The 26,661-nt window shown below is 38.8% G+C and overlaps 2 protein-coding genes across 3 annotated transcripts; one reads left to right on the top strand and one right to left on the bottom strand.

The window, feature by feature from the left end:
* The first annotated feature begins 6,942 nt into the window (after positions 1 to 6,942).
* On the top strand, positions 6,943 to 8,017 carry LOC122648553 (NAC domain-containing protein 90-like). The gene is made up of 3 exons (XM_043841765.1): positions 6,943 to 7,149; positions 7,235 to 7,539; positions 7,703 to 8,017. Exons 1-3 carry the CDS (start codon positions 6,993 to 6,995, stop codon positions 7,910 to 7,912), a joined length of 672 nt encoding a protein of 223 aa, XP_043697700.1. The 5' UTR covers positions 6,943 to 6,992; the 3' UTR covers positions 7,913 to 8,017.
* Positions 8,018 to 10,163: 2,146 nt separating this feature from the next.
* LOC122648554 (vacuolar protein sorting-associated protein 55 homolog) lies at positions 10,164 to 25,804 on the bottom strand. Of its 2 annotated transcripts, none has more exons than XM_043841766.1 (5): positions 25,700 to 25,804; positions 23,663 to 23,714; positions 11,239 to 11,278; positions 11,065 to 11,149; positions 10,164 to 10,392 (listed from the first exon to the last, which is right to left on the bottom strand). In XM_043841766.1, exons 2-5 carry the CDS (start codon positions 23,693 to 23,695, stop codon positions 10,209 to 10,211), a joined length of 342 nt encoding a protein of 113 aa, XP_043697701.1. In that variant the 5' UTR covers positions 23,696 to 23,714; positions 25,700 to 25,804; the 3' UTR covers positions 10,164 to 10,208. The 2 variants fall into 2 exon arrangements, with proteins under 2 accessions (XP_043697701.1, XP_043697702.1); XM_043841767.1 differs by lacking the exon at positions 25,700 to 25,804 and adding an exon at positions 23,802 to 23,945.
* Positions 25,805 to 26,661: the final 857 nt, after the last annotated feature.

Below are 26,661 nucleotides of genomic sequence, written 5' to 3' on the forward strand. Positions count from 1 at the left end.
AGATGATTTGTGACCCATTGAAAGTTATTTTTCTTCGGATGCGTGTATGATTCCAATACAAGAAGAAAACATAGCACATGAAAAGCATGGAAGATGTGTTATACAATTTGAATATTAATTAATGGAGGGCCCACATGTCACAAAGAGTGTGAGACGATGCATGCATGGCATGAATAACATGGCCATCATTTATCTTCAGATTCAGATCCTCTATTGAAGAGCTGCCCGGTAGGACTGTGCTGCCCAGACACGGTGCTGTACACAAAGATCGCCTTACCCCTATTCGGGCAAGACATTTGGGCAGGGGTAAGGCGGACATTGCGCATAGCACCGAGTCTATGCAGCACGGTCCTGCCGGGCAGCTCGGCAGTAGAGGATCCAAATTGTTTATTTTCCCATTTTTTAGAGTGGGGATTCTCTTGAGGATAGATCCGGTGAAGTCATGGAATTGGGAGATTGCTTAGGCCCTTTAATTCGTGAAGAAGTCAGTCAAACACGAAGGACTGCCCTTGCGTACCAAGGTGCCTCTTCTACATTGCGGCTCGGATGTTCCAAGCAATGACTCCTTGAAGTACTAAAACAAATACGTTGCTGGCCATAATGCAATCTGGAGGACGGCATCTCTGATTCTGATTCTGATTCTGATTCTGATTCTTCCTCTGTTTGGCTAGTCAATACGACAATAAACACTGCTCTTGAGATGGCCTAGATATTCTTTCTTCAAGGATTACTGCTATTCTCACTGTAGGTTGGCGGTACAGTCATATCATACCGCTTGGATCTACCTATCTAACTGCCTAATGGGATTTTGACGGATTTTGAAGTATAGCTACTAATGAATGAGAGAGAGAGAGGAAAAAGGGGGAAAGAGGCTGTCTTATGCACAAGCTCAAGATAGGAAAGTCGAACCCATCACCTCTTGGGAGCCTACATTCTACCGGCAAGGTATCATCAAACTGCGTTGGGCTCCTCTATAACGCAACAGGGAGTGTAGCGTACATCCAACGACCCACAGTGCTAGGGCACACAGCCCAACACCTTGCATGTGTGTTGGGCTACATGCCCGAGCACTGCGGATCGTCAGATGGTGCGCTACAAACCCTGTTGCACTACAGAGGACCCTAATCCCATCAAACAGCGGTAGCAGTTAACCCTAAGGAAAGTCGAACCATTGACCTCTTAGCGGAGCGTTTGGAATATTTTGCTTCATTTTTCTTAAAATGGTGTGATGAAGGGTTGGTTTTGGTAATCAAATCAATATTTGAAGTGATCCATGGATTTCTATCTTCTGTAGTTTTAAAATTCCCGCTCAAATCCTAAGCAGTCCATATGATAGACCCCTCTCACTTCATGAACTAACAACTGTTACAATTTGGAAAGACTCTCAATGACGGGTTTTTAATTGGCCCTGGCCACTTTTTGTATTATTATCTGATATCAAACATTTGCATAGTACTTTTTATCTTTGTAGTAGTTTCTAAAATCCGTCGAAGGAAAAAAAATGTCGTTAAAAAAAAAGAGAAGTATTGACATAGTCAAAAAATTGCAAAGAACTCGAAAAGTGTCGGATTTATAAGGTATAAGAAAATTTCAAATACCGTGAAATATATCAATAATAGTTAAAAAATAACGAACACCAGTATTCGTGGAGGCATATGGTCCCCAAATGTGCATGTGAAAAATATGTTTAATATGTTCAATAAGAACGGGATCGGATACTAAGACCTAATACAATACTCGCTCTGGCTCTCTCTACTACTTGCACTGTTGCACAAGCCATTGCTCAACGAATCACATGAATTTTTATCCTCTCAAGTTCCCCATCTCCTAGTTCCTCTCTAGTAACCCCTTAAAATCATGACATGTGGCACTTTTTAATGCAACGATCATGAGAAAATCCAGCCCTAGCCTAACCTGATTCTCTCTCCTCTCTCTTACTCCTCTCCAACCCTACGCTAATTTTTAACGACAAACCAGTGCTAATTACAACTTCATGTCGGCTAAAGTCGCAAGTTGCAAACGTCTGCAACTTAATCAATAAAACCAGAATGTGTTGCGTCCAGAATAAAAGGAATTCCATACTTGCAGGCTATAAGAACTCCCACCGCATGAAAAATAGTTACTTCCTTGTGTGGATCATATCCATTTTCATGCATTAATTGGAAAAATTGATGTAAAATATTTTTAGGACCAAGTTTCCCTCCACCCACGGTGAATGGGGTGATATCAAGAGGGTATTTTGGGGAACATACTAGAACCCTATGGGATCAGGATCGTCTTTAGGGAGCCCAGCGACTGAGGCGTGCCACACACATCTCGGTGCATGCCTAGAGGTGTGTGCGGCATAGCCCAACGGTTGGCAGCACCCTGGGAGTGTTGGGCTCTCCCGAGGAGAGCTAAATAGGAGTTTGTTAAGGCTAGAATGATGTGGTGAACCTTCCTCTCTAGTAGGCGAAAACTTTCTCCATCTATTTATTTACAAATGATTGTCCATTTATATCATCTTTATGAACTTCTCAATCAAGTAGTTGTTTTAAGTCCCTTTAATGACAATGTTGTAATTAAAATGCATCTAAAACCTATATTTAGTGTTTTGGTAGAAAGAAGGCTATTCATTTATACGCACCCAACGTCGAGCAAAGGAAATCAAGATACATAACATAGATAGATAGCATCATAAACACAAGATATGCATATACAGTATCCAAGACCAAAGAGTGGAAATTGATTCGATCTCACATGCCATTGATTGGATCATCCAGATTAAGAGATGAGTCACAACCACTTTCCTAAAAAGATAAACACAAGATATGGATATACAGTATTCAAGACAAAAAAGTGAAAATTGACCCGATCTCACATGCCATTGACTAGATCATCCAGACTAGGAGATGAATCACAATCACTTTCCTAAAAAGAAAATTCTAGACAACTAAATTTAAATGTATGCACATGCGTGCCAATATATATACATAGTTGGAATAAGGTTTTGGTTCTTGTATACAAAGAAATCGCGATGTTGAAAATCATTACAAGGTCACTTACAACATCACATAAAGTAATGCCTCGTGACATTACTTGTCGTACGGACTGTATGGCAATTATCAAAATTCCTCATGATGCTTCAAAAGTCAAAACTCACAGTGACAATAATACTGAATAAAAATCTTTAATCAAAAGATGGGCCCCAACTAGTGTAGAAATTCGTCATCCTAAACATTTTGAAGCTCAGAAAAACTATACTCCCGTAGTCCCATGGGAAAGAACTTGTCCTCCAACTGTTGTGAAAAAAAAATAATTTAACAGAGTTTTAATTTTTTTTCTCTTAGGTGCATGGAGACAGATACGAATTCCTGGTCGATCTACCGATAAGATACCGGCAGAAACCGATACCAATATCGATTACTAAAACCCTGCTTAAGTGACACTCAAACATCACATGATATTTTGGTCATGGTTCAAAATAGAGCCATCACAGGTAAGGTTTTAGTTATCTTGTATCGGTTGGTATTGGTCCCAACCGATACCGATTGATAACAATCCAGATTGGTCTATATCGGTATGGATTGGACAGATTTTACCCCTGTATTTTTTTTAAAAATCAAATTTATTTTTAACAAAATATTTTTTCTTTTTTCAAATGATTTCACTTTGTTTCTCTTCCCTTCACGTGCAACTACCAGATAAAGTCTCAATCGTATCTGATATGAAAATCCCCAAATTTGGATCGAGTTTCCCTCCATCACGATGAATGGGATCCCATTAATTGTGGGCAGGAGATGACGAGAATAGATATCAAAGGGGTATTTTGGAATAAACTAAAATCCTAAAAGAGGTTTGTGAACCCTAGAAAGGTAGGTGGCCCGTACTCTATGGATGGAGGGAAACTTACTCCAACTCCATAAGTCTTCTTATTCAGGTATCAAAAAACACTTGAACAACCATTTGTTTTTAAATGAGTAAATTACATAGCCCTGGTGTTTGAAACAATAATAGATGACTCCCTATAGTTTCTACTTTTACATGAATCTCCCCTGAATGATTGTGTGGCTTACAAATAAGTCTTTTCAATTAAGTTCAAACCATTGATTGTAGTTAAACATTTGAAAATGACCATATTACCCTTCAGTAATTTACATTGACCATTTTACTCTTGTGAGACATAACCCATAACCCAAATCCATCTCCCCACCCAACGTTCCAGTGTCATATTCCTCCATCTATCTCTTTCTTCTCCGGCGATCTGCAAACCTCCACTCTACACGTTGGTGATATTCAATCGAAGAAAGGGAGGAGCCCCACTCCGGCTCTGCTTGAGTGAAATTCAAAAAAGAGAGCCTCACTTTGGGCTGAATCTTGTACTTGTCGAAGTTCTTGGATCAATGGACATTGTTTATAGCACTTGCTCCATCCATTCACCATATGGAAATTGAGGATTTTAATCTACTCAGTTCTACCTCTCGCCCAATCCTACGGTTTTTGGTTGACAACTTTGTTTCCGGGAAGGGAAAGTGAAACTTCGTTGCGGCAAAAGTAGAAATCCTTTGCACCTCCGTAAGAAAGAGATCTCTGGCAATTTGGATTCTCTATTGCTGAGCTGCCCGACAGGGTCGTGCTGTCCAAACACGGTGCTGCGTGCAATGATCACTTTACCCCCACTCGAATAAGGAGCTCGCACAGGGGTAAGGCTCTAGAATGTCCAAAACAATGTTGTACCCAGATTATCTTCTGCAGCAAATTATTAACTGGGTTTTATCTTTCCTCGTTAATTAGACTTGTTATTCTTTCGTTTATATGTATCCTTTTTAATTGATCATCTACAAGGACTTCACAAGAAAAAGAAAAGATTTAAGATTATAGAACTTCCTAGCAGAAACTCATTCTACAGCTATATACATTCTTCAAATAACATGAAAGTAAAGAACCATAACAAGGCTACCATTGATCCCAACCTAGTTCAGAAACCCAAAAACAAGAAAGAAAACCCACACAAACGCCTCTCTGCTACCATTGATTGTCCTCTACTATCCTCATAAACTTGCCTACACTGCGCTCCATCTTAACGTACTTAATTAGCTTCTTCTTTCTCCTCACGTTTTCTCTCTTCGACAGTTCGTTTATTCTAGGGGTGAGTGGTTCCAGGGATGTGTGCAGTGCTAAATTCGGAGGTGTGGAGATTTGAAGGGAGAGCGGTTGGGCAAGGGAAGGTCTACCAAAAAAAAATGGACAGCTTCGTCGAAGATGGTGTGTAGCAAAACCCTAAAAAATCGATTTAGGGATTTTAGGTTTGGAGGAGAAGATCTAATGAATGAGGGTAAAATAGTATTTCATTTTAATCACTAATATAAAAAAGGCAAAACTGTCTTTTACCTTTTAAAACTAACATCTCATTAATACCGTCAACCATCAAGGGGTTAGATGTAAAAAATTAAAATTATGGGAATGTTTTGTTATTATTTCAAACATCAGGGGTGCATGTAATTTACTCTTTTAAAATTTTAATTATTTTTCTCATGATAGTGATTCAAGTCAGAACTTTTACGTGAAAAGTATATGAAAATTGAAAATTTCAGGTACCACACGGTCTCTACGCTCACAAAAAACCCGAACTATGTACACGTGTGACATTTTTTGAGTTGGTCTTTTGGGGTAACTCGGAAGTTGTTGTCAAAATAGGATGCGCGCGTAAAGGTAAAACACGACGTATCATCCAATTTGGCTCTCTCCTCCAGCCAAGAGCTGGAGGGTCCAGTCCAATAAAAATAAAAACAACCAAAAAAAGGGAGATTTATGGTCAATGCTGGGCTGGATCCTCCAGGTCCCGTCACAGCTGGAGGAGAGCCAGATCACTTTACGTGTGTACCTTTTTATATATACAAAATATATAATTTTATTCTCTTTTGACAGTTTCTCTGCCGTAAAAACAAACCCTCGCCTCTTAAAATATATATATATATATATATATAAAAAGCGTCAAATATTCTACAAGTAAAAAGCATAAAAATAAAATTCCGTTAAAGTTGTTCTAGGAAGCAATCCGGACATGATCTTTTGTCACATCTAGCTAGGTAGGTCCTTCTCTCACAAGGGAGAGGAGACTCAGGAATGTTTTGGTTATTATTCCTAACATTTTTGAGTCAAGTGACTCAAGTCAACTTGATTTCGGCTCCTCTGCAGCTACGTGCATACATGCTATCAACTTGAAATTCATTAAAAACATTATATATATATATATATATATATATATATGTTAAACTGAACCCAAACCTGACCAAATTTGAAAACAATCTGATAAAAAAAAACTGATAAGAAATCCAAAATCGAATCGAAATCAAAACTTTTTTTTATTGATATAGTTTTGAATTCACCTTTAAAACACGTCAAAATCGATTCAAACTGAACTCAAACCGATCCAACCCGACCAATTAACACCCTTAAAAGTTAAAACACACGTTCTAACTCTTCCCGGTGCTTGCACAACTCCATAGTCAATTCAATCACAGCCCCTTGAAGATTCCAATTCAAGTAACAGTGGAGTGGGGCCGCATACGGATGTAACGCATGAATGGTGGGAGATGGTGGATGAAAAGGTAAAAATGTTGCATCGAAATTAGGTTGACTGATTCAACAGGAGAGAGGGCTATCTTGGGAATTTAGGTTGAAGGTTTAGTTTAGTAGAAGAAATTATGGTCGCACAGTCGCAACGCGTGAAAGTTTCTACGCAAAACGTTAGATGTCCTTCTCCCCTTCACTCACTCGGCTAGTCCGCGGTTTTTGTTTCCTTTTTGCTGCTGTGCTGTTGGTACTTGGTACCCTTAACATTCCATTCCATCTCCTCCTACTTCACTTCACAATCCTCTTTAAATTTCGAAGTTTCATTTAAGCCACCCCCACCCCCACCCCCACCCCCCACCCCCCACCCCCATTAAGGTTTAAATTAAAGCTGCAAAACACACATATACATCTGGACTCTGGAGAGAGAGAGAAAGAATATGGATAATAATTTGGCACTATGTTTTCGTTTCTACCCGACGGAGGAAGAGCTGATTTCCTTTTATCTACGTAACAAGCTAGAAGGAACGAGACCAGACCTGGACCGGGTTATACCCGTTCTCGACATTTACGAGATGGATCCATGGCACCTCCCACGTTAGTATATATATATATATCAGGAGATGGAGAGCTTTGTTATCTTCTTGTTTAGTTTTCTGAATCTGTTTTTTGTTGGTTCCAGAGTTTTCAGGAGAACTGTGTCGTGGAGACCCAGAACAATGGTTCTTCTTCGTGCCAAGACAAGAGAGGGAAGCTCGTGTAGGAAGAACAAGCCGAACCACCTGTTCCGGATACTGGAAAGCTACAGGTTCTCCAAGCTACGCTTATTCTTCAGGGAATCGGATCATTGGAATGAAGAAAACCATGGTGTTCTACAAAGGAAAAGCTCCTAGTGGAAGTAAAACTGAGTGGAAGATGAACGAGTATCGAGCTATCTTAGGTCATGAAGCCTCTTCTTCTTCAAATAGTGCAACTCCAAATCGAATTGTGGGTAGACGAAGTACACTAGAAAAATATAGTGTTCTCTAGCTCTCCATTGTTACTAACTTTGCCAGTTCACTTTACTTGATTACTAGTATGGTTTCTTGTTACATTGTTTAGAATTGGAATTGATGAGAGACATTAATTAAATAAATAACAAATTTTGCAGTTACGGCACGAATATAGTTTGTGCCGTGTGTACAAAGGATCGGGGAGCTTGCGAGCATTCGATCGAAGGCCCTCCTCCTCAGGAGTCACGACAAGCGAGATGGGAATGCATAATGTACACCAAGCTGCTTCTTCTGGAGTTGGGACGACCGGTGGAATTGGGGAAATGGCGACCACATCTCATCATCAGAACCCAACAAAATTGGAGTAAAGCAGATCACAGGACAGTTCATCTTCAGGTGGCCGAGATAATGTTCATCCCCTTCCCACTGGTGAAAGTACCGGTTGGGAGATTTTCGATGGTGATCTTCAATCCCTGTTGGACTAGTGGAAATTAAAAACTTATTCAATCGGGATTAAAATGTACTATAGCTTTGGAAATTTTGAATATTGAATTTTTTTTATTTTTTTATTTTTTGGGATAGATAGGGGGCAAGGTGAATTTGAATTCATGACCTCTTAATTATGAGGTGTTGGGTCTTTCTAACTGAGCTACCACCTGGGGATTATATTTGAGTTAAAATGGCAGCAAATGTAAATGTAAGTTTTTTTGTGTTTTGGGGAGTGTTTACTGGTTTCTAAATTTTTTTGTATTCAGATTCTTAGGTATCTCTGATTCGAAATTTCAATAATATTCTCCTTTTTGTATTGTGCTATAAACGATTTTATGTTTTTTTTTTTTTTAATTAAATAATACCCAGTTCTGGAGATAATTGTTTTAAAAGAAGGCCAAATGTTCTCTGCGCCAGGGTGCAGGCTGCGTTGTGATTGGCAAAATGACCACCCTGCCCCCCTGAATTGCAGGCTCATGTGTTTGGGCGTAGGCTGCGCTGTGGCACAGAGAACATCAACCCCTATACTAGTTTGAATCCAGGACCATAGTTGAACATCTTTTTTGAAACCAATAGGCTTTGTTATTTAGAATAACGGAAAAAGTTCTCTGTCCAGGAGTGTGGCCTACGCCAGGACTCCCATGAGTCTATTTCTCTCCTCCCCATGTGAAAAGACACCTCTGCCCTCTTGTTTTAAGAAGGAGAGAGATAGACTCATGGGACTGCTGGCGTAGGCCACACTCCCGTACAGAAAACTGCTTCCCTTAGAATAACCCAAAAGCCAAGTTTCTGTGCACAATTGGCAAAAACTTAAAGATTTGCTCATGGGCTTGGTGCAAGCCCAAGTAGGAGGGGTTTACTGTATCTGTATGTCCTCTCATTATGTTACATGGACAAATGATGTATCTGTATGTCCTCTCATTATGTTACATGGACAAATGATGTGGTTAGAATGTTAGACCGTTGGGTTAGAAAAGAAATAGTCTAGATTAATCACGTATCAAATTTTTAAATATATAATCAAATGCTCTTCTTTAGACCCTTTCACATTGATTTTTGAATTATTATTTATTAAAAAAAAAATAATATAGTAATTCATGTCAGGAGACACAATGTACGCCTTAAGCTCAGAGAGCCTTTTTCCATTTTATTTATAATTAAAGTAAATGCTAGCTGTTTTAGTAAATAGGCCTTATCGTAATACTATTTCATATGGTTAACTCTTGCATGTCTAAATGTATATTTTATTAGTAAATAATGAAATTGTACTTATTTTAGGGTTCTGTGTTGGATGGTGGTGCTTATATCAGTTTAATCATTGGACAGAGGTTATGAACTGGATTTGCCAATCATCAAATTCCATAGCCGATATTTTTAAGGGAAAATTATATAAGAAAAAATAATAAAAACAAGTAGGTTTGACTTTGTTTTACACTTAAATTTCTTATAAAACCTACTTGTTTTGTAATATTTTTTCTTATCTAAAAGATCTATGAAATTGCCCCTATTTTTAATGTGTTGGCAATTTCCCCTTTTATCTTCAGGCAATCCCTTCCCCAAAAGCCTCACCTTTTAATGGGTTTTCTTGCTTATTATGTCATCTTGTCAAACTTGTCATGTGAGCAGGGGATCCTGCCAATGCCCACAAAATTTGGGCCACCATGTGGCCAATATGAGAGCAATCTAGGAAAACCTTGCCATGCCCTACTGTAAGTGTAGGAACCAAAAGATGGCATTGCTCTGCTGTTTCTATATTTTCTACCATTCCCTGTATTCAAAAATGCCCACAACCACGAGTATATCAAACCATATGTATCTTGAATGCAGCTGCAATGTAAAGAATAAGACATACTGATTCAGTAAAATGTCTGTTGACTTGGATACCATTGCTCAAGTGTATTGGGTCAAGTTAGGGATGAAACCAAAAGAAAAATGATCAGCACATATATAGACACATGTATAGTGCACTTGCAGGGTAATAAGCATTAAGCCCGATAGTTGCAATCAGCTTGCCAAATGAATACCTACCGGGGCATAACATGGTGTAACATCCTGCTTACATGGCAAATTGGTGAGCCTAAATTTTCTATCTCCTGAACAATAATTTCTTTGAAATATCTTGTATAGTCGATTGATCGCACAGTAGTTGTATGCTTTCTTGCATAAGGTAGATAATCACCAATCATCTTCAAGACTAACACGGTGAAAACACAAGACAGTACAGACGAGGATGAAGAAAGAAGTGAACTCTATGAACATGGCACCTGTCTCTATCAAATTAGCGTGCCTCAGGATTGCAGGAATGGCAATGCTCCCAACAGCGGATGCCCCTGTAAGGAACTTTGCAGCATCTATCCAGCTGCAAAACAGATAGCAACAATCAACATCACAGTGGATAATATTTCAAACGGGTTTCTGATTCAGAGTGTTTTGTGTGAGGATGCTACACTTGTCTCCTAATTACCTAGGTAATTATTAAGAAGATCAGAAACAGAGGGACTCTAACACAGCTTGGTCTCATGTTGGCTTTTTTGTTTGTATGTAAATGTTCCTGAGAAAATGAACTACAGTAATAGCTCAATACAACCAATAACTTCATGGATGGCATAAAACTATAAATGCCATTTCTGGAAGAAGCAAACTGGTACTATCTATCTAAATTATTCCTTGTCCATATAGAAGTGCAAAGGTATATCCAACTGTTAGAAAGAGTGTACTTCCAAAAACCATTATGTTTCAGTACTTTCCATTCTTCAAAGACTGAAGGGCATGAGTAAAGCATTTGTTGAAGGTGTTGTGTCCCAAAAGGCATTCCTTTTGAAATATATAGCATACAACACATGCTTCACAAAGGAAATGAGGTCAATGATCACAAGCCAAGATCATAAATCTAAATGGAATGAGCGTCATGAATGTCAAGTATTCCCAAAAAAATACAAAGAATTTAAAGATACAGTAAATTAATAGCATGAAACATTAACAGAGGGAAAATAACTTTCATAACTCAGAATAAGTAAAACAAGAGACTTACCCCCCACCATCCCTACTGGTCAAGAAATGAGTGGAGCCACCTCCAAAGAACAAACATGGCATAGGCACTAGAACATACATTAAAGCTGCAGGGAATATGAAGATTATGTCAACCTTTCTACTGGAAGGTAAAAATACTCAAAGGCCAATTGAGTGATTTCTGGCACTCTCTTACCTGTTAACATTGGCCACCAGTTGTTGTATATTGCACAAGCCTGCCACAAAACGTAAATAAGTCCATGAATTGAAAGCAAAATGAACAGATGGGGATAAAAGTAGTCTCCAAAAAGATACAGGGAAAGAACTTTACAGTCTTTTGCTCCAAATATACACTATTTTGGGGGGATATTATGCCAACATAATGATATCATAATACAAGGAATAGCATAGAGTGCAAAGCCCTTTAAGTTGGAGATGAAACATTCACAAAACATTAATGTGAAGGGGTTACCTAGGCATCAACTCCTGAGTAACAGTATTTGACATGTTTATGTAATGTAGGACTGCAATCGAATAGTCAAAGCAATCCAAAACAGAAGTCGATAATAGAGAATATATTTAACTCGATTCAGGAGAAATCAAATATTCCAATATCTATTAATTAGAACCATACAAGAGAGAAAGAGAAAGAAGAAGAGAAGAACAACAAAATTGACTGCAGAGAAGACTAGCAATCGGTAGCTAGGCTTCCCCCTTTATTTCTATGAGTAAATTACTCCCCCCTCCCCTCGATTATGCTCTAATGACAAACCCCTCCCCTGGGTTTTGAATAATGACTCTCCCCTCCCCTGCATTCCCAAGATTCTATCAACTGTACTCATTCCGCTAAAAAAGGTTGTTAAGTGATAGGAAAAGACTATATTACCCTTTTACAGTTTTTCTAAAAACCCTATTCTAACTTCTCTCTCCTTGCTCTATCGTCTCCCACCTGTGGAAACGAGAAAGTGAAGCTGGAGAGTGCATCTTCCACCTGCTGAAACAGCCATTGCCGCAACAACCTGCAAGTGCTTGGACGTGCATCTTCCATCTCCGCTTGGACCTGCAACCAACTCCCATCTCGGTTATTCTCTCACAGCTTGGACCAAAAAAGATGAGTGGAAAGTGGAAATTTATGGTGAAAATGGCACTCCACAACATCCACCTGCTCAAAGACAGATAAAACAGATAAAAGATACGTTTATGACTATTTTGAGTGCGTCTCTTTCTCACCATGACTATCAAAAACGTTTCTTTTAGAAGCCCAGATCCAGAAAATCAACAAATTAATGCCAGACGATTAGAGTTTCCATTCCATGCATATACTGGAGGTAAGAAATTTACGGTAAACTCTTCATTTTTCTAGGAGAATGAATTTAAAGCCATGGCCACCATTTCTATTGTTTGAGTACAGTAAATGGATCAAAACCCGATTCAGATAACCTCTTAGATTCATCGTTTATTGAAGATTCAGAAAAAAACTCTTGAGAAGTTAATTGGGAGCCAAATTGGCGGATTTCCTTGAAATCAGATTTCTGATTTTTTATTTGCATCTTTGATTGGTCTCTATCCAACTTTAGGAGATCTGGTTTGAAGTTCTGAACTGCTCTCATATCTATTTGCCCCATTTGTGATGAATTTTTCAAAAACCTCTTACTTCTCCACACACAGTTTTGATTCTATGAATGATCACAAGTGGGTTTAATGTGGGTTTTTTGGGGAAGAAGATTTTATCATTTCTGTTCAAACAGAGTAGCAAACGATAACTATGATGCACAGGACTCCAGTAGTTCAATTCCTCTGCTCTTTGGAGTTATCCTAATTGGAAATCCATAATCTTTTCACAAACTCAGAATGAAGATTGATATGATCCAGCTTCTCTGATTAATGAATAATAACTCATTGTTCTCTCTCTTTCAAATAAAACAAAACTGTATTAAGAAAGCGATTCGTCATTCTGGCTCATACCCGTTAGCCATTAGCCAGCCACTCGTTTCTGTGCACATGGCACATGGCACAGGGCACAGTGTCTCCACAATCTTCTGTGGGACACACTTTAATTGCACCTCTACTGTTGCTGAAATGAAAGGGAAGCTCATTGTGCTAAATCTCTTCAATCTGAAGAAAGTGCAGACTGTATCCCTGATAGGTTACAAGAAGTTTTGATGAATTAAATTTTCTTAAGGTTGTATGGTTTACCATTAATAGTTTACAGTTCAATTGGGAATTAGAACTTATGGATATAATTGCAGAAAATAATTCACCTTCTTTAAAAAATGAATTTTGTGTTTATTGTCTGAGAACAATTCAATTTTAATGGTGGCAAAGCATCCTCAATTGTTTATTTCACTGGCAACTATTGTTGTTCTTACCATAGTTAATGTCCCCTTGAATTTCCATTTGTCTGTATTTTTTTTCTTCAGATAAATTTTCAAACCTTTATCCTTTTACACATGGTCAATTCCAATCGGGTTCAAACTTAACCCACCTATAGTGGGTGTTTGCACCAGAGCTGCCAACTTTGTTTGAACTGCTTCTTCTTATGGACTGGATATGATGATGAAACACCTTACCTTCAACAACTTGGTGGTAGAAGAATAGCGCCGGAGTGTTCGACTGAAACGAAGAAGCAGCTCTCTGGTTCTGCCGGAGTGTTCAACGAGAGGAAAAAGAGGAGAACTGAACTTCTTGAAGTTCTCTAGTTCTGCCGGAGTGTTTGAACGAAAGAAATAAGATTCGTAATCTCTGATATTGCTGGAGTGGTCGAACGAAATGAAGAATATCTTCGCTGGTTCTGCCGAAGTGTTCGAACGAAAGGGAAACTTCAACTGGAATGTTCGAACAAAATGAAGAAGAAGAAGAGATTTTGTCTATTTTTATTATGGGGTATTATTGGTATATCAAAAAAAAAGGGTATTTTGGGGTTTAAATGAAAATATTTTGGGTGATGTCATCACTTAACAGTCCTTTTTAACGGAATGGGTACGGTTGTTAGAATCTTGGGAATGCAAGAGAGGGGAGAGTCATTACTCAAAACCCAGGGGAGGGGTTTGTCATTCAGGCATAATCGAGGGGAGGGGGGAGTAATTTACTCTATTTCTATTTATAACTTCCAGATTACAAGGAAGCTTTCCTACTAGGAATAGGAAAGAACAAAAGAAAAACAAACTCCAAGTAAGGCATCTTCTTAAACTAGGAAAACAAAAGAAACAAAATAACTATAGAAATAACATCCTAGAGTCCACAATAGAGGACTCCCCCTATCGTGGAACACACCAAACACATCCCACGGTTTAACAATCTATAACAAAAATCAGATGGATAGATGGGGCTAATTATCAAATCGAGTTGAGTAAACATAGGGTAGAACACTCGTTGAAAATCTAAGACTGATCCAAGGGCTGGATCAGAAGATATGAGGCAATCCTAGTAGTGCTAAGAGGGTTAGAACAGTAATTTCACCACTCAAATAGAATTTCAGAAGAGAGGAATATGTAGAGTAATTGATTCTGATTATATACTATAAATCTCAGCAATATCATATTAGAGAAACCAGTAAATTGAATCAGTATTTAAAAGGACAGACTTCCATTTAAGAGATTAAGGGTAAAATAGGGATATCAGTATATCTCCAGATTCGCATGTCAGATCAGATGGAGGTTCTAATTGAATCTCTCTAGAACAGTGAAGAACAGATTCCCAAAATCTGAAGGTACTCTAATGTCTAAATTCTCCCAACTCAAATTCATGCAAAAACAGTCTTGCATATGAATGCCAAATCAGATAAGGAATTGCAGAAAATTTCAGAACAGTACTTACTTGTTAATGGAGAGAAAATGGAGGAAGAAGAAGAAAATAAAAGAAAACACCCCAGGCTTCACACCGCAAGGTGGCTGGATGGATCAAACACAAGGGAATTCTTCACGCAAGGAAGAGAAGAGCAGCAATAGCTTTTCATTAATCATAATCAGTGTACAATGCTGGACCCCCTTACAAACTTATATAGAAGACTCAAAAACAGGCTCCTATACTAAAAAGGAAAGGCCTAACCCAATCCTTAAATAATAAGATACCATAAAGTAACCAAGAAACTGACTCAAAACAGGGCTGGACACATAGATTCCTAATTTATCCTTACTAAAACACTTAAAACAATTAAAAATAAAGAAATAAGGACACTTAACTAACTAATCCCCTTTGCCTAGCTTCTACACATATTATAGTCCCATTAAAGTGGCCCATTACAAAGATAACACATGGGATCAAAGGCCCAACACATATATAATCAAACCCAAAGCTTTTTTCCAATAAATTAAGCCCATTTAGGTAATTTACATCATTACGTCTTACTGAACAGATCTTACCGGCTTAACAAAAATAAACCATAGCTTTTGATCCCATGTGTTTTCTTTGGAACCCCGGAAATGAACAGGGGTGTGGCAGTCATTTAGCGCGCCCCTATGTCACGATGCAAGGGCGTCGTGTCTGGCGTGACCGGGTGGTGTTTTTTCTTCCCTCAAATAAATAGTAAAAGAAAGCATAACTTTTGCTCCGTTTTGATTACAAAGGGAAAAGGTAAAAACGGAAAGTGCAAAGCCTCACAACTGGGGAGAGATAAGCAACCTATGGGTATTAACTCAGGTAAACAACCCAATAGTTGGTCATGACAAATTAAAATCGTGCCAGTATTATGGTAATAGTTGTCAAAGCGCTAAGTGACCAAGGCGGTTGAGGGGGTCAAAAATTAAGGTGACACCAACAAGGTGCCTAGGAATCGCCTGGGAGACCAAGGCACCCATTGAAAAAACGGGGGCAGGATGCCTAGGTGACGCTTTGACAATATTGATTATGGTCAAAACTTTCCCAAATCAACCTGTGTAGCAGATCAAACGGTAGTAGCAGCAACTGGGGTTTTGAAAACCCAAAACAAAACAATAGAGTAGATGAACCGAAGGATGTATCTGGATGAGAAATCAGATTTCACCACCTTAATGGATCAATTGGAGATAAAAATCACCTGAATAGGTTACCGCAGGAAGTAATAGAGAGAAACTTTAAAGAAGAGATAGGTTGATGCTGCAGTCTTCAACAGTAAAAGGGATCCACAGATTGGATCAGGGTTAGATGGAGAAGAAATCTTCAAATAACGACCAGCAGCTGCAACTCCACAATCTCCTATCGATCTCAAAACTCAGGTATGTAGTAGTTGTAAAGGAAAACCTAGTTTTCAATCGAAAACTTCATCTGGGTTTAATCCATAACAATATGCAGCAGTGGGTGCTGCACCCCTTGAAGAGAAAAGCTTCAGAAGACCCTCAAACCAGAACCGCTAGTCACTTCCAGTCTAAGAGTATAGCTCTGATACCATGTAGCAGATCAAACAATTAAGAAGAACCAGAACAGAGAGTGAAGAAGAGAAGAGATGGAGAAGAGGAATAGGGACTGAGAGAGACGATTGTCTTAATCTCCAGTCCCTCCCCACGACCTTTATTTTTATTTTGAATTACAATGGGGGACTCCTAATTGTATTAGGATCCAATCATAAACACAACCTAACTAGGAATCACCAATAAATCATAACAGAAAAGGAAACAGCAAGTAGAGAGAATCTCGATCAGGATATGAGAATACCCTAATCGAGATTCCCCTCACAACCATTCTCGATACTTCAGCAATCTGATTTTATTGGTTTCACTGAAATAATAACTACACTATTCAAACAACAACAAAATCATGGAAGGGTGGTAGGCTTTGATCTCCTAACATTGGCTGGATAAAGTTGACGACGGCAGTGATTGGACTCCATTTAGTCTTGGGGGAAAAAATAACAATAAAGACAACCCAAGATAAGAACATAACTAAAATTGAAAGGTAATGTAGCCTAGGTGAAATAAATCTCACTTAGGACCAGGTTCTGTTTTAGGGTTGGCCGAATGGGCAGTTTAGGGTAACTAGGGCAAAATTAGGGTTAGGAATGGGAGATTGAGTTAGGGTTTTATTGGGTAATGGTCTGCAGAATTTTAGTAGTCTATTAGAATAGGTTTTAATGAGGTTTGAATAAGAAATAGAAATTCAGAAATATTAGGGTTAGGGTTTTGGGTTTTCAGATTTAGGATCTAAGCTGAAACTAGGGTTTAGGAGCAGATTTAGGGGCTGGGCTTTAGGTCGAGTTTTCCTAGCAGGGAGGGGGTGGTTCGGCTGGACTTTGGTGGGGTTTTGATGGTTGGTTAGGTCTAGGCAGATCTTAGGGTTTCTGGGTATTTATGTTGAGGGAGGGATTTAGGGTTTGTAGTGGATAGGTGAGGCTGCAACTGAGATCGAGTGGGAGGGTTACTGTGATGGACCTGTGGTTAGGTTTTGAGTGTAATCTGATGAGGGAATAGGGCTGTGATGAATGTAGATGAAGCTAGGGTTTGGGGAAGTCGATTAGGTTAGATGGAAGTAAGAAGAAGAGATGATAAAGTTGCAGGAAATTGTAACTCTTACTGGAATTGCAGAATTTCAGCAGCAGCAACCTTGAAGAACTTGAAGGAAGAAGAAGACGAACCTCCCGATCTGCAAGATGCAAGGAGTCGCCAGATTACTCCAGCCCTAGCCCTTGATAGTACTCACAAGGGGTCTTGATATGACACACAAGACAGAGAAGCAGCAGCAGTCATGGCGGCAGCAGCAAGAAGAAACAAAATTTCAAACATAATAGGTGGGGGAGCCTCCCACGATTCTACTATTTATAATAATAATAAAGGGGGGCCTAAAGGCCTTACAAATAATCAATCTAAAGCAATCCTAATCAGATTAGGAGTTGGGATTCCTAATCAGATTAGGAGTTGGGATTCCTAATCTGAATCCTAATTATAAAACACAGAATAGACTTATACTCTAAATAGGAGTATAAGTGTAAACAACTAAAACAAATAAAATAAAATACTAATCCCTCTAAAATCGTGGAGGGGAACTAAGAAGATAAACCATGAAAAAGACTGTTTTAACCCTAGGCTAAAAGAACAAACAAATAAAAAGGCTCCAACGAAAAATCAAAGAACAGCCAAATTAATCATGGTTTCGGCTTCTGCATCAAAAGGTCTACGTAACAACAAAATCGATTACACCCAATAAACTGACCCAAGCCAAAAAACTTAAACCCAAAATACTAAAAATGCCCCCCAAGGACCCAGAGTAAACAAAAGTACAAGTAACTCAAAAATAAAAGGTTGCATGGCCCAACCAATCCAACCATCATATACTGTGTGTTCCATGACTTAGGAAGTCCCATATGGGACCCACTTTGAATTGACTATTTTTCTATGCTCCCCTCTCCACCTCAACCCCTTCTTGGAAAATGTATTTTTAAGTTTCAACATGAATAATGTGATTTCTTTTCTTCACATCTTGGTGGAATTCTAAAATCTTCAAGTTTCTCTCTAATGTCAATTGCTTGTTCTACAAGATCATTCATTCCTTGGGGAAACATATTTATCTTCTTGAACAAACCCCCCCCCCCCCACAAAAAAAAAACCTAGGCTTGGAGGAAATATTAAAATTTCTCTATCAAGCAAAGTTAATGGAAAAGAGAGGGACCTTTATAGATGAAAAGTAGTCCCATTGCAGGCTGCCACCACTCTAGAATGGACTCACTTCAAGATAGGGAGAGAATCAGCATTGATCATTAAATGAATGAATCAAGGAGAGTGACACTGGAGATATGAACAACTAGGCAGGGCAGGCCTCTCATTTAATCCAGAAAAATCTCAATCTGATGGAGGCTTAGATCTCAAGGGATCACAGATGTATAGGGACAATCCCAGCCTTGGGAGTGGTAGATATACCAATTAGTCATTTCTTTGTATCAAATTAGCTATACTTGTAGACCTTCCTTTGGATTGTATTTTCCTGTTGTTTCTGTTATTACAATAAAATTTGTTCATCAATCATCATCCAATGTTTTTAAAAGATACCATACAGCTGTCAAGCTGTGTTCAACTGTAAGAGGATCTTTGAGGTATTCACACCTAATTTAGAGTGCTTGGTTTTTGTACATTTCTTGGAAGAGATCATTCTCCTGAGAAGCTGACTATCATCATAGGTAATAGAGCTGGTGTATTCGGGTGACTTTCCCATTGTGTAGTCGTCCTCCTCTTGAGTATTTCCTAAAATACATTCTCGTCCCTATTTGCAGGATTTATCACCACTCTCGTTGCTGAACAACATATTATTCATCTTATATTATTTTATTTTTGGGTGGTGGGGGGAGGAAGCAACTTGTAAACAATAGCTCAGGAGTTACTATAACAGTAAGTCCAGCAATTTTTTTGCACAGCTGGTAACAAGCTCAAATAAAGTAAGGAGGGTGGATGCTTCAACTTTGCAACCAGCATTAAAGATATTAGCCAACCCTTTTAGCATGGATCCTCAATTTTTTCAATGTTTCAGTATTATTAAGTACAATGGTCAAACAGGAACCACTTAGCCAAATTAGCCAAACCCAATTAGTGAAGATAAGGCTAGCTAGTTTTCATTATTGAGTTATCAGTTCAAAACTAAATCCAGATGTGTACATATGGTATATCCCACCAGGACATGGCAATGATGTTTACGAAGAAGTAACAATTTTTGCTGTCAAAACTCATTAAATTGCCACCTCTTGGGGTACAAGAGGTTGGAATGTGTACGCTCACCAATTTCTGAGTCTTGTCAATTTTTTGTTATTAATAAGTATCAGTCTGATCATTATCTGAAACCTTATAACATCATATAAAGAACTAAGAAACTTATTGCAACTTGCACTACAGTTTTCCAAAGATAATAGTTTCCCCTCTCCACCCCCCCCCCCCCCAAAAAAAAAACCCACAATATGGGGAAAGCTCAATCCATAAAGCAAAGGTAGAGGCCCCTGTATGGGTCTTGGCTTTGGAAAAGTTGCTAACCTGGAGAATCGCCAAACTCAAGGTGTACATTTGTCTTATAGATGAATCTTATGTGGAAAAGAGAAGAAGACACCAATCATCTCTTTGTGTAGTTCACAACTTCCCAACAAGTGTGGTACTGTTTTATGAATTCCACCCCTTGTGACTGAATATCTGTAGTCTTTTATATTTTTGTAAAAGGCTCGCCATACAATGATAATGTAGAAGCTTGTCTCTCATGAACAAAACCTCATTATCATTTCTGATAAAATGATAGAAGAAAACATTGTGGGATAAAAGATAACCCTATCGGTTTGTCATGTGTGGTGAAAACCAAAAATGGAACCTCATTAGGAGGGCATGCGCACCAAATTATACCTAGCTTGGAACTTTCAAATTTGAAAATCTACACGTTCACAGGGCCACATGTGGAGCAGGAGCAGCATTTTTTTTTTTTTTTTTTTGGTGGGGGGGGGTGGGGGGATCCTGCTGGTTTTTAAATAAATTACAGGATCGAGAGTATAAACTAGTCCAAATCTGTCGTTATAGGGGTTGGTGAAGTGTAGGGAGAAGTGGTAAGCAGGGAGATAAAAAGTTCGGATCTTATCAAATTCCTTTCAATTACACAAGAATTCATATTGGTGCAAGCCCAAGGTACAGCTGTTTGGAATCCTAGTCTGGACAAGATGGAGAAAAGACTAGCTGGGTGGAAAAGAATATATCTATCAAAGGTGGCAGGATTATTCTCCAGTGCTCAATCAAGCATCCAGAACGTACATGATGTCTATATTATTGGCACCCATCTCTGTTTGCAAGAAGATAGAAAAATGATGAGACTTCTTATGGAAAGGTGTGAATGCCAACATGAAGAAAAGAGGTATCAGTTGAATAAATGGAAATATTTTTTAAGGGAAAAGTTTTTTTTTTTTTTTTTTTTTTGGGGGGGGGGGGCCGGGGGGAGAGGGGAGGGGGGAATGTAGGGATTAAGTCATGCCTAAAATGAATACAGCTTTGCATGGGAAACAGCTGGGTATGTTTAGTGTGGAAACCACATCCCCTTGGAGGGAGGTTATTGCTGCTAAATATGGAGGGGAATTTGGTTGATGGGATTCAAGGGTGGTTAGGGGGCTCATGAGGTGTGGAGTGTAGACATTAAATACAAGGTGGGGTGGGGAGGGGAGGGGAGGGGAGGGGGGAGGGGGGGGGGGGGCAGGGCAAGCTTTGGGAAGTAAGATGGCTAAGGGGGAGGTTGAGGTACCGCAGCCCTCAACTGCATAGTGTGGCAAGGGAGAAAGAAGCCACCATGACAGATTGTTTTAGTGGTAGATGTAAAGCTGGTTTGAACCATAGTTCGAGAACTCGCCGAGATCTTGCCGAGTTTCTCGGTTTTTGGAAAAGCCAAGACGAGACTGCCTATGAGTCTCAAAAGTGCAATATCTCGGCGACGAGATCTCGGATCTCGGTTGGATCTCGGTTTCGACCCATTATTTTAACCCACCTACCACTTAAATACCTTACCTGATTGGACAAAACTCGACATATCTCGGGTCCAAATCTCGGGTTGACCCAAAGTTGAGGCTTCGAGTTGAAGAAAAAAAAAATACACCAACTCGGCGAGATCTCGACTCATCTCGGTTTTTCCAAGAGTCGAGTTGGTACCAAGACCCGAGTTTTAGTACCTTGGTTTGAACCCCCCCCCCCCCCCCCCCAAATTTAAGAGGCAGCTGTTTGAGACGAATTTGAGGAGGTTCACTCATTGCTGGCTCACTTATATAGTTATGAACTGAGGAATAGAACAAAAAAGTTTGGGGAGGAGGGGTGGGGGAGTCTGTCCCATATCTGCCTATTATAGGGTGCTGGCCACAAGCTGACCCAAGGAGGAAGAAATAGTCTTGGTACAAGGTAGGAGGATTTGGAAAACTCAACACCCCCCCCCCACCCCAACCCCCCGGAAAAACTACAGAATAGATATGTTTGCTTGGGTGGGGGCTTTGGATCAAGCACCTACTTTGGACAACTTAAACTCAAGGGATCGGCAGTTACCATAGTTGTCAAGGCGCCGCCTAGGCGTCCAAGCGGATCTGTAGGGGCATAGGCAACTGCCGCCATAGTGTAGGACGCCTTGCACTGGTTTAATTGGTATTGGACCAGGTTCTGGCACTTATTTATGTCAAATATCATTTAAGTAAATGAAACATTTACTTAAGATATTATTCATAAATAAGCAAATACCCCCCTATTTGAATCCAATAAAAATAATTAAAAAATAAAATTCCAAAAGGATAAAAATCAACCCCCCAATTCAAGAACAAAAACTGGAATTTTGGCGGTAGGTGAACTTTTCAACTTTCTAATGTTGAGTTTTTTCTCAAATCTAAAACCTCCATAAATCTTAATTTTGGCAGTAGGTGAATTTTGATATTTTAAAAAAAAAAAATCATTTAGAGCGATTTTGACAGTAATCACGCACACCAAATAAGGTTTGATCGGGACATAACTCCTTCAATATAAATTAGATTTAAGCAACCTTGGGCTTGTTGGAAAGCTGGTTTTATGTTCTACCTAATACAAAAAGTCATGTAAAAATAAAATCATTTGATCAGTCAAACTTCTTAGAGAACAATAACATTTCTCTAAATCGAGAGCAATTTAATTACTTATTGATAAGATCATATTTTCTAAGAAAAGTATAAACCAAATGTATGTTTTGATTGTTTCAAACTTCCAATAGCTAGCTTCTTCAGTTCTGCTGTCTTCTAGTTCTATTTTGACTTTTGATGACTTTATGTGGCTTAATATTGATTTTGATTACTTAATGTGACTTAATGTTGATTTTTGATAACTTGATGTTGCTTAATATTGATTTTTTATGAGGTGGCTTAATGTTGATTTTTGACGATATAAGGTACATACTGTAGCATACTAAATAATGTTAGAAAAGATGGAAAATAAAAAATAACACTTGGGCGCCTTGTCGTCTAAGCACCCCTCTACCGCCTTAGGTCGCCTTGCCACCTTGACAACCATGGCCGTTACCAAAGATGTTTAGTTTGACACACATGTTCTTGAATTGCATTGTTGCTGAAAAGTAGTACTACTACTTGGGTATCTTTGGAATCAGTTGGTCCTGATCAAGGGATGTGAAGCATGCGTTCCTACATTGGCCGAGAAGTCCTTTTGGGAAGAAGGGGTTGGTGTTGCGGAATCGGTGTACCTATGCAGTGTTGGGTGTTTAAGGGAAAGAGAGGACTAGGAGGACTTTTGAAGACCATCTGAGATATTACCACCGATTTGTACTGATATTGGCTTTCAAATGTTGATTGGGCACAATCAACTGAAGAGTTTTTTGGTGTTTCTAGGAAGTCCCTTGCTTCCAATTGGTTTTCCTTCCTTGAAGATTGACTTTGCAATGGGGGAATACATATGTTAACAGGAAATTTTAGTTGTTCCAAGTTTGGCGTTTTTACTATGATTTCCTTTGCTTCAAATTGGTTTTCCTTCCTTGAAGATTGACTTTGCAATGGGGGAATACGTATGTTCACAGGGAATTTTTGCAACTACAAGTTTTGGGATTTTACTTTTTTGTGAAGGTTCAGATAAATAAACATGGACAAAGCTACACACGTATGTTGCTAATGAATAAATGACCATTGATGTTGCTGGTCAAAAAAAAAGATAAATCATTACAATTCTCTATACAGTCTGATTATGAAAACATACCAGGATTTGCAGTAAAATGCTAGCTGAAAACATAAATGCAAGCCCAGCGAGCCTGCAAAAAGGAAGAAAAGAAACAGAAAGTCAATATGTTTATAAAAAAGCTTTCATGAACAAAAAAAGTACTAGTTTTCGAACTTACACTGCATAGAACCAGGACAATTTCGCAACCCCAACACCACCGACACACCATGCATCAACAACACTTAGTTAGTATCAAACATCATGAGAGGGTCACAAAATTCAGCAGCCTATGGTAGATACCTCAAAATAGCCAAAACAAAACTGTTTACAAAAATTGTTTTATATTAATCTTTATTCCCAATTGCTGAATCTCCAAATGGGTAAACCAGACTTATCAATAGATAGGTTTATGACTGAATGCTAAAATTAAATGGCTTTAAGATTCATTAAATCAACTTAATTGTATGATATAAACCAAGTTAATGGAAAATGAAAAACATACAGGACAGGAACTAACAAAGTACTATAACAATACTTCAACAGCAAAATATGCATATCTAGAACAAGCTAAGCAAATATATGCCAGGTCCAGATCAAGAGTATGCAAAGCAATAAATATGACAGTGAACTTGGTCTGAAAAACATTGACCCAACTGAGCAATAAACAAACGAAAAGGACAAAATGACAACCTAGCTAGCTTATGAAACCATATCCTGCTTCAAGAATTCCCCAGTCAAGAGTTGGTCCATCAACCCATGTCACTTTTGCTTGGGCAGCTTTGATGCAGGAAATGATGAGAGCTACAAAATAATTTCTCAAAATTTCAACAAATTAGCCTAAAGGGTTAGGTTGTTCAGTGAACTCCATCAATCTGAAAAGGAGTAGAGGAGCATGCAGGATTTTTCTTTTTCCCCTAAAATCATCATTTGGGTCCAAGTCCTTTCATTTCTATGTTGGGTTAAGCTTCTTCAGTTCTACCCTTTTTTGCAGATAACAATAGAAATTATAGTGAAGATATAAAGAAATAGTACAAGGCCCAAGACAGGCCAACCACAATCACATGACCAGCAATTACATGAAAATACACAAAAACCCCTAATCTAGCAAAGGAAAGGAATTCTAAGAAATGCAACACAGTCTAACCACTCCTTGATTAAATAATTGATCTGCCACCTCATTTGCCAACCTAGGCTTCTAGCTGACGAATAGTTCACCTCTGAAGCCAGATGTTTTATGTATCTCAACACATGGGAGAAACTCCAGGGCCCTCTTTATTAGATGACACCCAAGCCTCAATGGTCACCTAGTCTCCTTCAACCATGCTATTATGGAAACCTCCTTCAATGCATACTCCAATCCTAAACCAAGAGAAAGTGGGAGAGGGGGGAATTCGGAAGGTTGATTTTGAGTCTTTATAAACTTCATAAAGTTTAGTTTTTTCTGACTTGAAGCTATGATTGATTTGATGCTTCTATGGGCATTTAGATTTTCAAACCCCCTCCCCTCTAAAAGCCAAGTAAATGAATGAGAAACCCTAAAGAAATGGAATTCTCATCACAAAAACAAAAATCAATGCTAATCAATGCTATGCCGGTTCCAGGATTCCAGAACCATTGTAAATCCCAGCCTATCGGCCTCTCTTTCAAAACTTTTTTATATTTCCATGCTCTCTCCAAACTGTGAAACCAAAACGACAGAAACCCAACTCCCAGATGCCCCACCTCTAACTCTCCAAAAGCACATGAAACCCCAAATATCTCAAGCTCCAAATTCATATAACAGAGTGCAACAAATTATAGATATGAAAATAAAATATCAAACAAATTCTTTTGTTTGGAAATTCAACCATCTTCACCAATAAGCACAAAGCAGGACGAGATTTTACAACCAAGTCAATGATATGGACGTGTTATATGTGAATATTGGGAATTGCAGGTCAAGGACGGCCTAAGAAAAAAAGAAATTGCAGGCCGAGGAAAATCGAAGGTAAGATACTCGGAGAGAGCCTATGAAAACTTGAGAAGGCATCAAGATTAAAGTTATTTGAGAAAAAAAAACGTAATAGCAATAGTTACCTTCAATTGACATCACCATTTTTGAACGCCAAAGTTGCGGTAAAGGAAGGGGTTGCAGAAACAGAGATCTATGATCAGGAACTCAGGAAGAGGAAAGGTCTCTGTAGTTTAATTAGTCTAACCAGCAAAGCCACTATCGAGCCTTTGTCAATAAAAAAGGAAACGCAAAGGATATTTTTTTTGATGAACAAAACGAAAGAGGATATTTGAGTTTGGCCTTGCGAACTTCTTCTCCCAGTACGTAATCGAACCACCTGGTCCACTTTTCACCAAAAAAAGAACCACCTGGTCCGCTTGACAATAAAGAAAACACTTGGTCCAGGACAAGGATCGTTGGGCCAGCCCAGGCCAGTCTGATAGTGATTAACACAACTCGTGCAATCGTGCATTCCGATTTCCGACCGACCAGTTTCGTGCATCCCACGGACGTGTTTTGGTAACACGGAAAAATATACAATGAGCCATCTGAGTAACAATTGTGTCCTCCAATGTAATGAATGGGTGACTGACTTTAGTGAAAAAATGGTAAAAAGATTGCTGCCAGGCTACATATAGTCTGCCTCCGGACATAGTTTTTGTTGTTTTTTTGGTAAACGCCTCCAGACATAGATAGGACCTTGCAAAATGTCCGTCTTACACCCCACCCCATTCTCACTAGTGTAGGGGCCATGCAACTTGGCAAAGATCCCCCTTCCTGAAAAACTAGATGCAAAAGTTTTGTTACACAGTGTTGGTCCCACTATGCATGGTATTGAAAGGGGGTAAATTTGGAGCCGATCCTAACGTTTGGATGGAAAGAGAAAGAAAACATTAATCTGAGATTGTGCTTGGTATGCATTCTCGGAATAGATTCTAAGTCTAAAATACACTCTAAAATAAGAAAATATAAATCAGATTTCAAAATATGTTCTAGATTCAAAATCTATTGTAAGAATGCATATCTTCTTTCTTTTTTTTCTTTT

This window comes from Telopea speciosissima, chromosome 1, assembly GCF_018873765.1.
Source record: "Telopea speciosissima isolate NSW1024214 ecotype Mountain lineage chromosome 1, Tspe_v1, whole genome shotgun sequence".
In the NCBI taxonomy this organism is placed as follows: Eukaryota; Viridiplantae; Streptophyta; class Magnoliopsida; order Proteales; family Proteaceae; genus Telopea; species Telopea speciosissima.

What these genes read in the sequence shown, in the direction of transcription:
- LOC122648553 (XM_043841765.1), top strand. Translation starts at nt 6,993, where the DNA reads ATGGATAATAATTTGGCACTATGTTTTCGTTTCTACCCGACGGAGGAA. An exon ending in GGATCCATGGCACCTCCCAC is followed by an intron (nt 7,150 to 7,234) that starts GTTAGTATATAT and finishes TGTTGGTTCCAG; the next exon opens with AGTTTTCAGGAGAACTGTGT. An exon ending in GTGCAACTCCAAATCGAATT is followed by an intron (nt 7,540 to 7,702) that starts GTGGGTAGACGA and finishes CAAATTTTGCAG; the next exon opens with TTACGGCACGAATATAGTTT.
- LOC122648554 (XM_043841766.1), bottom strand. Translation starts at nt 23,695, where the DNA reads ATGTTTTCAGCTAGCATTTTACTGCAAATCCTG. An exon ending in CTGGTGGCCAATGTTAACAG is followed by an intron (nt 11,150 to 11,238) that starts GTAAGAGAGTGC and finishes TATTCCCTGCAG; the next exon opens with CTTTAATGTATGTTCTAGTG. An exon ending in ACCAGTAGGGATGGTGGGGG is followed by an intron (nt 10,393 to 11,064) that starts GTAAGTCTCTTG and finishes TCTGTTTTGCAG; the next exon opens with CTGGATAGATGCTGCAAAGT.